Genomic DNA, 17,373 nt, shown 5'->3' on the forward strand with positions numbered 1-17,373 from the left:
TAATTAGTTAAACGTTCATGCGAGTTTGTGGATAATGAGCTTCAAATCCCTTCGAGCATTCTTGTTATGGGAATAAATCTGAAATGAGATGCTGTTTGAATACTATAATTTACATTCCAGAATTTTCTACATGCTATAGTCCATTTACTTTCACAAATTAAAATATTAGCATACTGATAGAATGTGATTGCAAAGAGTTTCTCATCTTCGATTAAATGTCTACAGAAGTTAATGAAGTGAGGTCAGAAATGTTTTTGAAAACCTAAAGGCCAGTCCCTAAGCTACAATTTTGCATGCCATCTAATACACAGTTTCAGTGATACTACCTGTGTAACAGTTTGCTTAGGAAAATCTTAACATCTCAGGAAATAGGAACAATTTTGTGGTATTTTCTCTACATTCCCAAATAGGAATGCTTGGAGATTTGGGGATTGCAAGGTTTCACCAATGCTTTAATGAGATTAGTCAATGGGAGGGGTGATGTGGAAAATAGTTCATTTAATCTATCTGTAATTTAAACTAGAATGATAATTAGATTTAAAAAGAAACTTCTTAAAAATGCTAAATTGGTGAAATGCGTAAACTACAATTTATTCTTGCTGCCTGTGTGGAAGAGGATAAAGCCAGCAGGGTGTACCATAATACTATGGGCACCCTTGAAAAGGTACGTGTTTGGAGACAGTAGATCCTGTGGTCCTAACTGGCATCTCTAAAGGTTTTGATGTATAACTCGTGGTGACCATGTTGACCATATGGGTTGGTTGTTGGGCTGAGCTCCTTCTGGAAAAGGACAGGATATGACAGATGGTTGTATTTTTAATGAGTTGTTGGCTCAAGATTTGTCTCTGCTTTGATTTCTCCCTGTTTCTGACAGTTGCTTACTTTCAAAGGAAGCCAAATCATTTTTGTTTCACTTGGTTACTCCCTAATATCACAAACCTGGGCAATCTTCTACCAGGACTTGAAGTTGGAAGCTCTTATGTAAAGCCATCAGTGTTCTTGGAAAGCTTCCTTTTGTTTATAGTAAGGGCACACCCTTGATTTGACTTTAAGAATAAGTTCACATTGCTAAGCAAAGTTCAGGCACTCTGATTATGTTACCAGTCGTACTGCATTGCAACGGTTTTCAGATGGTGTTTGGTGAAGCTTGGCATGTCAACTTGGGTGAGCACCTCAGTGTCTGGAGTTTGTTCTGCCAACTGACTTTGAGAAGTTTCCGAAAGTAAATCAACTGGAAACAATTGAGCAACTTCTCAGTATGTTGGTACACAGTCTAAGTTTTGTACGCACAGCAGATGAAGGAGGACTTTTGCTCTAAACGTTCTATTTGATAGGCAGACCGGCCTCTCTCCTTTGCTGGACTGATATTCAAAGACTACACTCGTTTTGATAATTCTTGCATGTGTTTCATCCTTAATGTAGACCACTTAAAAGAGTGTGCTGTCTTCTGCTGCGGCAATTGTGCTTGTGAATTGAAAACTGACAACTCAAAGTGAGAAAGGGCTTTCCTGGAGTAAGCTAGAATATTTCAGTTTACTTTCTGATGTTTATTAGGCAGAAGTTGTTGAACATATGTTATACTGCCTGACTGACTCTGAATCGGCACCAGTGCACAGTCATCAGCAAACAGAAAATTGCAAAGTATGTACTTTGAGACCTTGGTTTTTGCCTGGAATCATCTCATATTGAGTAACTTCTTATCTGCTGATATTTGATTATAATTCCAGGATCGGCATCAGAGAGCGGAGAGTGCTGAAGAGAGTTGGCATTAGAGCTCTGTGTATCTTCATTAGTGGTTGTGAATTGGTCAGAAGACTTCACATCATTCAGAATACCAAGTCAGCTGAATGATAGGAAACAGAAAGGATTAATGTATAATTTTCAGGCTGAAGGAAGGTTGTAGTAGTGTCCCAGAGATTGGTAGTAGGATTCTTCTTTTACTGTTGTTATATAAGTAATCTGGATCTTTAAGTATACAGGACAATTTTAAAGTTTGTGGGCAGTACAAAACATGAAGCATTGTAAATTGTGAAGAGGATACTGTGGAACTTCAAAAGGACATTGATATATTGGTAGAGAAGGGATATGATGGATGGATGAAATTCATTGCAGAGAAATGTAAAGTCACTGATTCTGATAGGAAGGACCTGGAGGGACAATATAAAATAAAGGGTATTGTTTTAAAAGATGTACAGGAACAGCGAGACCTAGGTGTATAAAGGCACAAATGATTAAAGGTGACAGGACTGGTGAAGAAAGCTGTTGTTGAAGCATACAGAATCCTTGCCTATACTAATAGGGACACAGAGTAACAATCTTTATCAGTCATTGGTTAGACATCAGCATAGTGTTGTGTACGCTTCTGAGCATCAAACTTTAGGAAGGATACGAATACATTTAAAACAGTGCAAAAGAGATTTACGAGAATGGTATCAGGGGTTAGAAATCTGTTATAATTAGAGAACTTTGGAGAGGTGCTGGGTAATCTGGACCAGTAATCCAGAGCTCCAGACTAATGTTCCAGGGACATGGTTTTGAAACTGACTATGGCAGATGATATAATTTAAATAAAATCTGGAGTTAAAAACAGTGATCTAATCATGACTATAAAAATCCATCTGGTTCATGAATAAATTTTAGGGAGGGAAATCTGCTCTCCTTACCTGGTCTGGCCTACATGTGATTGCAGACTGATAGCAATGTGGTTGACTCTCAGCTGTCCTCTGAAATGCCTCAGATGATAAGTTCAAGGACAACCAGGGATGGGCAACAAATGCTGGCCTTGCTAGTGATGTCATTATGCTTATAAGAATATGGTTAGACTGACTTCCTTAGAGAGGCGAAAGGTAGTTGAATAAAGTTCTCAAAATTGTGAGATCAGGAGACAGTAAACGCATACTGCCTGGAAATTTGGCGGAGGCACGCTCAGTTGAGGGAATGAAGAGGAAATAAGATGATTATGGTTATGGAAGAAGGCTTGTGATGCTCATTTGCAGAGCCTCTGCAGGTACAATAGGTTGAACAGTCTCCTACACTGTAATAGTTCTATGATTCTGTGAGCAGTGTTGACCTGTTGGCACTGAGGTTCATAGGCAGCTTACATTGCACTGTAAAATTGCTTCCTGCTTTTGTGATTTCCATAGGACTGAATTTCGTCTGCTGTCTGATTTACTCAAGTGTCTTTTCTCTCTTGAGCATTGGACAATCCTGGAGCTGGTCTATAATAATTATATTTGTGCACTGAGGAAAAGTTTGGAGATATGTTGATTTTCCTCCAATAGTTTCTAGATTACTTAAGATTCATTTGATGAAAAGAATTAATCTTTGCAAGACATGTTGCTAGGATGATTGAAGTGTGCTACGTTCCTGAACGCAGTGCAGTCATCTTCATTGTAGTGAAAATCCATTTTTTTTGCTATTCGCAGGAAATACTCCAATTTCTCAGATTCCTTCAGGTCTGCTTGTTGGACCCTTTTGAGACCTGGATATGCTTGACTTAGTGTAACACTCAGTTTTCCATTTACTGGAGGGACCATCTTACAAATGAAACATTAAACTGAGGTTTGCTTACTACTGGAAGAAGAATAGGGACGTTCTCCCAGTGCTGGGGTAACATTTATCCCTCACCCAACATTACTGAAATAAATTATTGTGCCATTTCACCCTTTTGCTTTGTGCAAATTGGTTGCTGTGTTTCTCTATTTAAAACAGTGACTATACTTCAAAAGGAGTTTCCTTGCTCCAAATCATTTCAGAAAATCCTGAGGTCATGAAAGGCAGTGCATTAATGCAAGGTCCTTCTTTAAAGTGATTTCCTAATGCTAATAATTGTCTTCCTTCCACCTCTCCCTAAAGTACAGTGTGAACATTGTAAAACAGGAGACCAGCAATCATGAATTCATTTGGCTTCTGTTCAGCACTGATCTCAGAGTTTATGAATTTCCACAGGAGAAAATTTAAATATGTAGTTATTTTTAAACACTGTAGCTCCATTGAGAACCTAATTGTAAAGACTATCAAGAATCTCTGAAAGTGAGGGAATCCTTTACTTAAGCACTTCTGTACGGTAACCGAATAAAAACCGAAAGTTCTGAGGAAGGGTCACTGGACCCTGAACATTAACTCTGATTTCACAGATGCTGCCAGATCTGCTGAGCTTTTCCAACAATTTGTTTTTATGTTTGTATGAAGTTGGGTTGGTTTTGCAGCAACTTTCACCAGGGCAGCATAGTTTTAGATATTGACTCTTCCATTATGTGGCAGCATTCTAAGTAAGCAAATGACTGAAGCAGTTGCTGCAGTACAAGTGATTGATCATTTTATGAAATCAACTGATATGGCTCACGAGTGTAACAGATATTAGTTTGCCTGATGGAGAAGATGGATCAAACAGTGAACAGCAGTTTGAGGGCTGATTATCTGTCAACTTCTGGCATTCAAGAGCAGAGCTCTCACTAATCTGTCATGTAAGATTGTTGAAGTTTGACCAGATTTATATAACATTTTGTATGAATAACATAGACTTTGCAGACTTTAAAATCCTGTCAGTTTCTTGCAGTTACTTGCAACAAAATACTTGCTATAATATTCTATTTTATGTTGAAGTTTATCTATTTGTGAAAATCAATCAGATTTATGTTTTTCAATGACAGTATAGGCAGGATCATTCTAGAAAAATTGTGCAACAGAGAAAGTGCAAATATTTTATTTATAAATGAAGCAAACCTCTGGACAGATTCCAGGGAGGGATATTTTAACCTATTTGTAATGCTTGCAGGAATCTAGAAGAGTTTATCAAAAGCTCGTGAATAAATGTTGTCCTTAGAAAATTGAACAAGGAAACAACAAAACTGTAATCAATATTTTTGAGGTGTAAAATATTGAACACATAGTTTGATAGTCAGTAGACCTGCAAATGGCATTATCATTTGTTAAATTTGTTCTTCTCACAGCAACCAAACTCACAGCCTGGCACACAGCAACAAGAGAAAATCAATGGCAGGAGGTGCCACTGGGAATTCTTGGGGTCAGGTTCTAGTAATCTGGGTGATGGAGATTGAACATAATAGGTTGAGTGGGACAGCTCAAACATCATCTAAGGTGGAAGAGTTGATATTGTAGAAAAATGGCACAATGATTGGGATGGGAAAGGGGAAGACTGTCATCTGCAAAGGCAAATTTGAGAAATTCCTTGACTGATCAGCTGAGACACACCTTGCACCCTTTAGCCCACAGGGCGTCATAGTTATACACTATAGATTCAGTCCCTTCTGCCCACCCCATCTGTGGAAAAAGTGGTCACTGACTCCCTTCCATTACCGGGTTTCCTGAATATGGGAACCTTGCAGAAATGAGTCTTAAATCAAGCTCTAAAATGCAGTGTTTGAGCCTGATTTAGTTTTGTTAATAAATACCCCATCCTCCAACAGTAGAATATTTAGATGTTACAAAGTCCTTTGATGTAAATGTGGTATTGGGCGGGTATGCTCTGGGCTTGGGTCAAGTTTCTCCTTTCCCTGTTATTGGAATTAATATTTAAGTTGTATACCTCTATCTGATGACTTTCTGGCACACACCATCTCAGAAGTCACATACTGAGAATCTAAATTAAAACGTTTAGTTGTTACTAACTTATCTGATTAGACTGGTGTGGTCACTTGCTGTTCTGCATTTTATTGGTTACTGTATGACATTTCATTACTTTTATCAAGCAACTCAATGTACAATTGTGTTTTTACCATAGGCTCTTTTCCATGGAAAATTTATTGACACTGGATTCTCGTTACCATTCTACAAGCGTATGCTGAACAAGAAGCTCACAATTAAGGATTTAGAATCTATTGACCCTGAATTTTACAATTCCCTTATTTGGATTAGGTATGTAGTAATAGAATACTATGTTAAATAGAATAATATTTTAATACGACCTTAATAGATAAATGTAAATCATGCACCTCTGCTGAATTTGATAAATTTGTCTTGGGTAGAATTTAGCAACTTGAAAGCGATTACTCATGGATTTTTTTAATCTTTGAATTGATCAAAGTGATAAATTAAATCTCTGGTAAAATTCAGATTCAGTGACATTCTCCAGGTTGCTGCCAGTGTCAAATTATATTACTGGTCATTGCACCATGAATCTCTCCTTTTCTATTCCTCCATTTGCAGCTAGTATCAAACCTTCTAACTATAGTTTCCTTTGGCAACAAAGAAAACTTTGGGAATTAACGGTTTGGTGGAATCATGAATGTGAATCATAAAGCCATAAAATGTAGGAGTAGAAATCGCCCATTCAGCCCGTCAAGTCTCCTCTGCCATTCAGTGAGATCATGGATGAGCTGATGATAATCAACATAAACAAATTAGCAATGCACAAATATACTCTGCCATCAGGTTAGACGCTACAACTTCTTCCTAAAATTAAGAAATGACTCTGAACAACCTACTCAATTTAAAACAAAATCAAGGCCTAGAGTTCCCAGAGGAGCAAGTGAGGTGAGGACTCTAGAGCTGGTATAACTAGAGAAAATATCATGAGAGCAGAGCAGTCTGAGACTCTGAAACTCTGAAACTGTGCAAGAGGAGAATTGCACAAGGAGTAGCTTTCTTTATTTGGCTCTTATTTTAGTACGGGGGAGGAAGCTGCTTGGTGAAAAGACCAACTTTTGGAACTTGAACAGAGTTTTGAGCTTGAGCAGCCAAACCCTTTTTGTAGTTGTGTTCTTCTGAGGTACATGGTGTACCATGACTTCACATGTAATGTAGGATACATGCTCTGATCGGTTGAGCTGACCTGCCATCCTGTAACTTTAGAAGCTATTTATTGCAATCAGAATAACAGAAGTTTATCAGTATTCAGCAATCAATTTTGTTCTCTTGTGTAGGAGGTGGACATTGGCACCAATTATGTGGAAGGTGGCACCTGTACAAAATGAATGGTTTACTCTTGAACAGGGCAGACTAAATGTCATTGCAGAAGATTTGTTAGTGCTATTGGGAGGATCTAAACTAGATTGGTCGGGAAATGAGAACATAGAAAATAGAACAGAACAACACACGATCGAGTCTTTTGACCCATGGTGATGTGCTGAACATGATGCCAAATTAAGCTAATGTCTTCTACTTGCCCTTGGTTCATATCCTTTCATTCATTGCATGGAACCTGAGGGAAATACAGAACAAGGAACTGGAAGCAGAAATTAAATGAAAATCTCTAGTTTGTCTTTTGGAGCTTTTTTAAACAACAAGTACTGCACTGAAATTTGGCTCTGTTAAAAGATGTATATGCAAATAGACATACAGTAAGTAGAATAAAGATGAGCTGAGGGCATGAATGGACATATGGAAGCATAATGTCAATGCTGTAATGGCAAGGAAGGCAGTAGCGTCCCTGGATTATAGAGTTGTCAGGCAGGAAAGAAAAGAGGCTAAAAAGAGTGATAAGTAGAGCATTTTAGATTAATGAATTCACTACAGCTGTAAGGAATGGTAACGTAAAGGTAAGGAAGGGTAAATGAAGCATCAAGTGAGGCCATATGGATTGAGCTCAGAAATAAAAAGATGGCTGCCACACTGCCAGGAGTGTACTATAGACCCTTAAATAGTGGGAAAGAGACAAACATTTGTGTAGGCAATTTTTTGGAAACCAAAACAACATGGCAATAATAGTTGGGCCTTTAACTACCCACTAATCATCTAGCATGCAAATAACATGAAAGGCATAGAGGACACACAATACTTGAAATACATGCAAGAGAGTTTTTTTAGCTAGTATACACCAAGTGTGACGAAGAAGACATAATTCCAGATTTTAAATTTAGGAAATGAAACTGGTCTGGTGGATGAAATAGCAGTGGGTGACCATTTTGGAGATAGTGATCATATTACAGTTAGAGATAGCATCGTTATGGAAAGGGCAGCAAGTACAAGTTCTAAATTGGAACGTAATGCTTTAGGAGGCTGAAAGGAGCATAGAAAGTGTAGTAAATGAAGTAAAACCAGAAATTAAGAAGCTAAAGCTGAGTGATTTGGCAGAAGTGGAGAGATTGCAACTACTTGAAAGAAAACCAGTGGCATAGCAATGGAGAGGCATTTGGAAGCCAGATTCCAGAAATATCCCCTCAAAAAAAAGGTGGGACTGCTAAATTTAGTGATCTGATCATTCTGAAGCATTTATGATAAAATAGAGCAGAAAAAAGCCCATTTCATCACAGTCTCAGAGAATGTAACATTTAAGAAACAGGAGCAGAGGAAGTACAGGAATGAAGTAAGAAAGGAAATTAGGAAAGCAAAGAGAAGTTATAAAAATTATTGGCTGGTCAAATTAAGGAAAATACAAAGATGTTTTATCAATATCTTAAGAGCAAGATGACGACTAAGGAATGGGTTATACTTGATAATTTTTAGGTTAATAAAGATGTGCCCAGGATTCTAAATAAGTAGTTTGTAACTGTCTTCATTAAAGAGAGGAATGGTGAAGACAGTTGATTTGAAGAGGACTGTGAAATTTTAAATAAAATGAACAAAGTGGGAAAAAAAAAGACTTGAATGCCCTGATCCTCATGAATGTGGATAAATCATCAGAACTGGATGAATTATATCTTAGGCTGTTAAGGAAGCTAGGAATGAAATAGCTGATGTTTTGAGGATAAAACACATAAGCAGTATTTCCACCCTTCAAGTACTATGTGTTGGAAAATCACTGCCCAGTTTAGTGATGGTGGAAACATTCAACTCCTTTTAGAGTGAACTAGAATCTGCAAGGCATCAGATCAGGTTCTTGGCAATGAGATTAGCGTATGCAGCTAATTCAGCTGGCATGCACACAATGGACTGTGGTTTTATGTTTCCTCTAGTTTGTACTGTACTAGCACAGTCTGGTGAAATCAACTGAACATGGTGAATCTCGGTCTCCCCAGTCTTTAAAACTGGTTGAGAAATTTTGGCATCCATGAAGGAAACCATGTGGCCCATTATACTTGTTCCTTCAATATTTTAACTTGTCTTGTTAACATCTGACTACATTTAGAATTTTCTGAATTCCTTTGTTTCTGCTACTTTTACTCATATCTAATTCAAAGTGTGTAATTTTTCCAAAAATGCTTTACCTAAGAAATGGTTTAATAAAAACAATTTACTCTTGCAAATTCATGCTGTTAAATTATATTGATTTTCGTTTAATTTAGAATAGTTTTCTGGGTTTGTCATGTTATGTTATTTAATTATCTTATATTGATAGAATAGTAGACAATAGACGATAGACAAAAGGTGCAGGAGAAGGCCATTCTGCCCTTTGAGCCTGCACCATCATTCAATATGATCATGGCTGATCATTCTTATTCAGTATCCTGTTCCTACCTTATCTCCATAGCGCTTGATTCCACAATCCTTGAGAACTCTATCCAACTCTTTCTTAAATGAATCCAGAGACTGCGCCTCCACTGTCCTCTAGGGCAGAGCATTCCACACAGCCACCACACTCTGGGTGAAGAAGTTTCTCCTCATCTGTCCTAAATGTCTAGCCCGTATTTTTAAGCTGTGTCCTCTGGTTCAGCACTCACCCATCAGCGGAAACATGTTTCCTGCCCCCAGAGTGTCCAATCCTTGAATAATCTTATGTCTCAATCATATCCCCTCTGTCTTCTAAACTCAAGGGTTACAAGCCCAGTCGCTCCAGTCTTTCAGTGTAAGGTAATCCCGCCATTCCAGGAATTGACCTCGTGAACCAACGCTGCACTCCTGCAATAGCCAGAATGTCTTTCCTCAAATTTGGAGACCAGAACTGCACACAGTACTCCAGGTGTGGTCTCACCAGGGCCCTGTACAGCTGAAGAAGAACCTCTTTGCTTCTATACTCAATCCCTCTTGTTATGAAGGCCAGCATGCTATTAGCCATCTTCACTGCCTGCTGTACCTGTATGCTTACCTTCATTGACTGGTGTACAAGAACACCCAGATCTCTCTGTACTGCCCCTTTACTACCTAAATGGAATCAATTTAGGTAATCTGCCTTCCTGTTCTTGCCACCAAAGTGGATAACCATACATTTATCCACATTAAACTGCATCTACCCACTCACCTAACTTGTCCAGGTCACCCTGTAATCTCCTAACATCCTTTCACCCGACCACCCAGCTTAGTATCATCAGCAAATTTGCTAATGTTATTACTAATACCATCTTCTGTATCATTAACATATATTGTAAAAAGCTGCACTCCCAGTACTGATCCCTGCGGTAACCCACTGGTCACTGCCTGCCATTCTGAAATGGAGCCGTTTATCACTACCCTTTGTTTCCTATCAGCCAACCAACTTTCAATCCAAGTTAGTACTTTGCCCCCAATACCATGCGCCCTAATTTTGCTCACTAACCTCCTATGCGGGCTTTATCAAAAACTTTCTGAAAGTCCAAGTACACTACATGTACTGGATCTCCCTCGTCCATCTTCAGAGTTACATCCTCAAAGAATTCCAGAAGATTAGTCGAACATGATTTCCCCTTCATAAATCCGTGCTGACTCTAACCTATCCTGTTACTACTATCCAGATGTGTCGTAATTTCATCCTTTATAATAGACTCCAGCATCTTTCCCACGACTGAGGTCAGACTAACTGGTCTATAATTTCCTGCTTTCTCTCTCGCTCCTTTCTTAAAAAGTGGTATGACATTAGCCACCCTCCAATCCGCAGGAACTGATCCCGAATCTATCGAACTCTGGAAAATAATCACCAACGCATCCACGATTTCTCAAGCCACCTCCTTCAGTACCCTGGGATGTAGACCATCAGGCCCCGGGGACTTATCAACCTTCAGACCTAACAGTCTCTCCAACACTAATTCCTGGCAAATATAAATTCCACTCAGTTCAGGTCCTTCAGCCACTGTTACCTCAGGGAGATTGTTTGTGTCTTCCCCAGTGAACACAGATCTGAAGTACCAATTCAATTCTTCTGCCATTTCTTTGTTCCCTGTAATATGTTCCCCTGTTTCTGTCTTCAAGGGCCCAATTTTAGTCCTAACCATTTGTTTTGCCTTTCACATACCTAAAAAAACTTTTACTATCCTCCTTTATATTATTGGCCAGTTTACCTTCATACCTCATTTTTTTTCTCTGCGTATTTCCTTCTTAGTAATCCTCTGTTGTTCTTTAAAAGCTTCCCAGTCCTCTGTTTTCCCATTTATCTTTGCTATGTTATACTCTTTCTCTTTTAACTTTATATGTTTCTTAAGCTCCCTCGTCAGCCATGGCCACCCAAGCCTCCTCCTAGGATCTATCTTCCTTTTTGGAATGAACTGATCCTGCAACTTCTGCATTATACACAGAAATATCCACCATTGCTCCTCCACTAGTCATCCCTGCTAAGGTATTGCACCATTGAACTTTGGCCAGCTCCTCCCTCATAGCTCCATAGTTCCCTTTATTCAACTGAAAAATTGTCACTTCCGATTGTACCCTCTCCCCCTCAAATTGCAGATTGAAGCTTATTTTATGGTCACTACTTCCCAATGGCTCCTTCACTTCGAGGTCCCTGACCAATTCTGGTTCGTTGCACAATACCAGATCCAGAATTGCCTTCTCCCTGGTCGGCTCCAGCACCAGCTGTTCTAAGAATCCATCTCTGAGGCATTCCACAATGTCTCTCTTGAGGTCCAATACCATTCTGATTCTCCCAGTCTATCTGCATGTTAAAATCCCCCATAACAACTGTAGTAACATCTTTGTGACAGGCCAATTTCAGCTCCTGATTTAACCTACATCCAACTTCTGGACTACTGTTTGGGGGCCTGTAGATAACTCCCAAGAGGTTCTTTTTTTCCCTTAGTATTTCTCAGCTCTATCCACACTGACTCTACATCCCCCTGATTCTAGGTCCCCCGCGCAAGGGACTGAATATCATCCCTTACCAACATGGCCATCCCACCCCCTCTGCCCGTCAGTCTGTCCTTACGATAGCACGTGTAGCCTTGAATTCATTTCCCAGACCCTGTCTACCTGAAGCCACGTCTCAGTTATCCCCATAATATCGTATCTACCAATTTCCAAAAGAACCTAAAGCTCATCCATCTTATTTCTAATGCTTTGTGCATTCATGTATAGTATTTTTAGTTTGTTACTGCCCTCACGCTTCCCGTCAACTCCTATTTCACTCAATGAGTTTTCTGCCTCATTGATACAGTTGTCTTTCTTGACTTCCCTTGTTCTAATTTTCCCTCCAATTTCCTCCTTAAACATCCAGTTTGTGCCCCCCCCCCCCACTACTTCATTTAAATGTAGCTGTGTTGCAGTAGCAAACCTGCCTGCCAGAATGCTGGTCCCTAACCAATTAAGGTGGAAACCGTCTCTCTTGTAGAATTTATGCTTACCACAAAACATACCCCAGTGATCCAAAAATTTAAATCCTTGCTTCCCCAGCCACAAGTTCAAGTCCATTATCTCCGTTTCTGGCCTCACCAGCCCGAGGTACTGGAAGCAAACCGGAGATAACCACCTTGGACATCCTGCTTTTCAGTCTCCTTCCTAGTTCTCCGAAGTCCTGCTGTAGTATGTTCCTCCTCCTCTTCCTGACATCATTTGTGCCGACATGTACCACCACCTCTGGCTCTTCACCTTTGTCCTTGAGGATTTCCTGAACTCTGTTATGTCTTTAACCCTGGCACCAAGAAGGCAACACACCATCCTTAAGTCCCGCCGCCTGCTGCCACAAAAACCTCGGTCAGTTCCTCTCACTATGGAGTCTCCTATTACCATGGCTCTGTGCAATGTCCGACTCTTCTGCTCTGTCTCCGCGCCAACTTTTGATTGACAGACCTGACCGCTTCGCGAACTGGCAGTGTCATCTGTCTCTACTGTTTCCAAAAGATTCAACTTGTTCCTGACAGGTACTTCCCCTGGTGTCTCTTGCATCTGTCTCCTCTCTGCCTTCCTCATCGTCTGCTCTCTTATGCTCTCTTCTGGTACGATTGGTGTAATAACCTCACTGAAGGTCTTGTCCAGAAAGATCTCGTTCTCTCGGATGAGCCTAAGGTCCTCGAGTTCTTTCATCAGTGCTGCAATATGCTCTGTCAGTAGCTGAACGTGCACACACTTTCCACACTTATACGAGCCAGACACACCAGAGTCGTTGACCTCCCACATCAAGCACGTAGCACACTGAACCAGCTAAGCAGTCATGTCTTCACCCTTTTCAACTGTGGCGTAATCACTTCACTCAACCTCATCAAAGACTCCTGAGCTAAAGCCTCACTCTTCAATCCACAGCAACTTCCTTGCATCCTCTCTTTGGGGCCAGTCTGTGTACTTTTAATTTAGGTTAGAGGAGGAGGAAGGGAGGAAGGCCCTACTTTGTAGGATCTGGGGTCTAGAACACACCCACTCAAATAACAATCATTTACCTTCCCGACCGGCTTTGCGCTCTGCCTTCACTTCTGCCCAGCTCCCTTCGCTCTCTGCTGCGAAAAGTACTGTCGGATTTTATGGTCTTGAAGAACCAAAGTATCCTTACATCTTTGCCTGGTGAAACAGTTATCCATTTAAGCCTATTCTCTCTCCCTCTCCCATTGTTCCCTTAAGTATTTCTATTAGATAGTTCTATGTTTTTAGGAGCTTTTATGGATTTACTTGCACCACATCAAATGAAAAAGATCAAATTATCTTCTGTATTTATAAAAAAAAAAGAGGCTTTGCAATTTGTCTGTTAGTTCCTCCTGTGATCATTTTAAATTATACTATAATCATTTCATTAACTAATAAAAATAGCTGTTCTTGATTTCAATTTATCATCAATTTTTGGATACTTCTGTGATGAAATTTCCTCTTGGCATCTTGTAGTGACATAACTTAGTTTCGTGAAGTGCATCATGATTAAGGCTCCACATCTTCAGCATTTTCTTAGTGAATCTCTTCTGCATCACATCGTCCATATGTATCTATTTAATCTGCCCATTCTTCTAAGCTGCCTGTGATTCTGAGTTTACTTTGTCTTCACTAATGACTATGACATACATTTTTATTAATGTCTACTACCTTGTCTACACTCTGATGGAGAAAAGAAATGGTCCAATTCTTCACACAAGCAGCATGAGCAGAGCGAAGCAGCTGTTTACCTGAGGTCTGAACAGTTTTTAGGTTGGGCCTAATTGGTAGTCTGCCAGTCCTATACGCATACTGATGAACAGCTTGCCATTATTGTCCTTTTGGCCTATTCTGCATGTGATTGATTTAGCTAACTGATTCGGATCATAAAAGCAGTTTCTGTATGTTTGCTTTGGTGTGAGATAAAGCAGTTTACAATGTTTGTATCACCAAATTGTCTGTCTAGAGGTTTTGAAGTGGTAAATGTATAAAAGGCATAAAAATGCAGTTTAGATCCCAGATATTGCAATAACTGGATTACACATTACTAAATGTTGATTATGGGGTCGTTTTTAAGTTAACTCACTTTTAAAATTAAGATGCTCAACTTGCACTTTTTGATCAGAGCACCTGAACCCAAGCACTTATCCATGACAGACTTGAATCCATAATACTAGAAGTTCTCAAAATCGCGCCAGAAACCTTGCTTAGAATTATTCCGTAGTCAGTAAAATTTGTTTAAAGCATTTTCTCTTGGTAAGGTTTACTTGCTGCGACAAGGAGGATTAAAATTTAAAATACCAGGTGAGAATTATGTGCTAGCTATTGCTCTGTCCATTCTCCCCTCGGAACCACATGGTCCCATATAAAACCAAGCTGACACTCCAGGACTGTAAGGCAGGAGCAGTGCACTGTTGGAGTTGCTGTCGTTTGAATGAGACATTATACCAAGGCCTGATCTGCTGTTCATGTGGATGTAAAAATTTGGTATTATTTTGAGAAAGAAGGGGAGTTATTCTTGGTATCCCAGAAAATATCTATCGCGCAATCAACATCACAAATTTAAAACTATTATCTGATTGCTACCACATTGTATCAAAAAATGAAGATTTTGAATTGGGGCATATGTTGAGCATCCTTGATTAGAAATATATGTTGTATATTCACCTTCATACTTATACAATATTTTTCCCCCTCTTCAAATTCATCGAAGCAATGTTGGGTATCTTAACTACTTAGGTTCCAAGCCTGTTGAATCACTTGTTTGGAGCCATTTGCAGCTGCTCAACAACTGAAATCCACTAACTCAATATAGATTTAAGGATTTTATCTCCAACTTCCTGATCTGTATAGTTGAGCACGTTTAGCCATTGAACTACTACAAGAAGGTCAAAAGCAGAATTATATATTATGTTTAATTTAATCATTGACATGTTTACAGTGGTTTTGCATTATGCTATTAAATCATTTCTTGCAGGGACAACAATATTGAAGAATGTGGTCTAGAAATGTATTTTGCTGTTGACATGGAAATTTTAGGAAAAGTTACCTCTCATGAACTGAAACAAGGAGGGTCAAACATCTTAGTGACAGAGGAAAATAAGGAAGAATACATTGGGTAAGCTAATTTTTTTTAAGCAAAGATATTTGTCATGACATGTTAAAAAATCTCATCTGCTCACAATTCCTTTCAATTTTCATCATCCTAAATGCCGACAACTTATTTTTACAATGGATTTACCCATATAAGCCTATACTTCCATTGACAGCATTCTTTGCAGCACTTCAGTTTAGCATCTCATGAGTGCTCCACCTCTACTACACAGAAATTCCTGTTTCCTGACCATTTTTACCTTTCTGCTTTTCCTGGTTAACCATAATATGATTGGGCCAAAATTAGGTTTTTTGCCTTGCCAGTGATACGAGAATTCCATAAATAATTCAAAAAAAGTTGCAGGAAAGTTAATTAGTTCGTGAATGTTTAGACATAAGTGTGATTTTAAAGACACAACATACACAATTATTAAATCCTAGACTTTTTCTGATTGCTAGGTTAATCAGTGATGTATTTTCTTTTTTGATTGATTGATTGAATTTACCATGTAAATCTGTGGAACAGTATTTAGTGGCACTGGGAGTAAACAAATTAAAAGTTGGATCTGACAGCGTGTCTGATTGCTTGCAGCCCCCGTCTCTCCCTTCAATTGTTTTTTTAAAACATTCTCTCACTTGTTTTTGCTGGCTGTTCTTGGTACATTTAATATCTTTAGAATTCAAATACTTATTTGATTTGGCATGTTACTGGCAAATATTTATTGTTGGTGTATACAGTAAATAGTTTCATGTTGTACAAAAGGATAACTAATTAAACAGGTAGTATTTTTGTGTAGTTACTTTAAACCATGACCTCTGCTTTTTAAGACTCATGGCAGAATGGCGATTTTCACGTGGAGTGGAAGATCAAACCAGAGCTTTTTTAGATGGCTTCAATGAGGTAGTACCTCTACAGTGGCTGCAGTACTTTGATGAAAAAGAGCTTGAGGTGAGACTGTTGCTATTAAATGTCTTCAAATAATAAAGCTCTAAGAAACAATCTAGTCTATTTCATAACTTTACTGTCATGCCTATGTGAACTGTGTTCTATTATTTTATCGCGTGTAATTCTTTGGTTTACCAGACCTGATTTTAACTTGTACTTTAATTACCATATTGAGATTTAAATATTTTAAATTGAATGCAGTTAGATTCAGAGTTCTGATTGAAGCAGTTAAGTTCTAATGTCTGTGCTGATTTGGCTGAGCTATCCAATTAATCCTATACCTCTACCTGTTTTCTATTTCACTGCATTTATTTGTGGTCTGTTTCTGCTCCTAAGACAGTTCCTAACTTGGCAAAGTTTTTTGTCACATTGCCTCTAGTTCTTTTGTCAGTCACTTTAAATCTGTGCCATCTGGTTGGTTATTGGAAACACTATCTTTGTACCATATTTTATGAAACTTTTCAGTATTTTGAACATCATAAATAAATCCTCTTTACCCGCCCCAATCTTGAGGGAATCTCAGCTTCTCCAGGCTGTTCTCATAACTGAATTCCCTAATTCCAGTACTTCAGTCTTTCCAAAAGTAAGATTCCAGAATGAACACAACAATTCAGCTGAAGCCTAACAAATGTTTTAAAAGATTTAGCAAAACCTACTAAATTATGTTTTCAGTATCTCTCTTTAAAAAATGCATAGCTTTTTTGCATAGTTCTCAATTTGTAACAGCACTTTCAAAGAACTGCATTCTTGAATCCTCTTTTATAATTGTACAATTTAGTTTATAACACTACTTCTCAATCTTACCATCAAAATAATTCTCTTCAATCTTTGTGTTGAATTTCATCCATCTTGATTCTGCCCATTTCACTAATCAATATCATCTTGTAATCTGTTACCATCATCCTAATTGTTTACCTCACTTCTTCAGTTTTGTGTCGGCTGCACATTTTGAAATTATACAGTTTACCCAATTTGTTAAT

At 38.7% G+C, this 17,373-nt stretch overlaps 1 protein-coding gene across 4 annotated transcripts in view; it reads left to right on the forward strand.

Annotated features, from left to right (window-relative positions):
• Window positions 1–17,373, forward strand: part of LOC132815009 (NEDD4-like E3 ubiquitin-protein ligase WWP1) — a 163,687-nt gene that overhangs the window by 127,595 nt on the left and 18,719 nt on the right. For all 4 annotated transcript variants that reach the window (XM_060823632.1, XM_060823631.1, XM_060823633.1 and 1 more), the window contains 3 exons: window positions 5,744–5,877; window positions 15,332–15,472; window positions 16,276–16,396. In XM_060823632.1, coding sequence (XP_060679615.1) covers window positions 5,744–5,877; window positions 15,332–15,472; window positions 16,276–16,396 — 396 coding nt within the window. The remainder of the gene's footprint in view (window positions 1–5,743; window positions 5,878–15,331; window positions 15,473–16,275; window positions 16,397–17,373) is intronic.

Source organism: Hemiscyllium ocellatum, chromosome 4 (genome assembly GCF_020745735.1).
Source record: "Hemiscyllium ocellatum isolate sHemOce1 chromosome 4, sHemOce1.pat.X.cur, whole genome shotgun sequence".
Taxonomy (NCBI): domain Eukaryota; kingdom Metazoa; phylum Chordata; class Chondrichthyes; order Orectolobiformes; family Hemiscylliidae; genus Hemiscyllium; species Hemiscyllium ocellatum.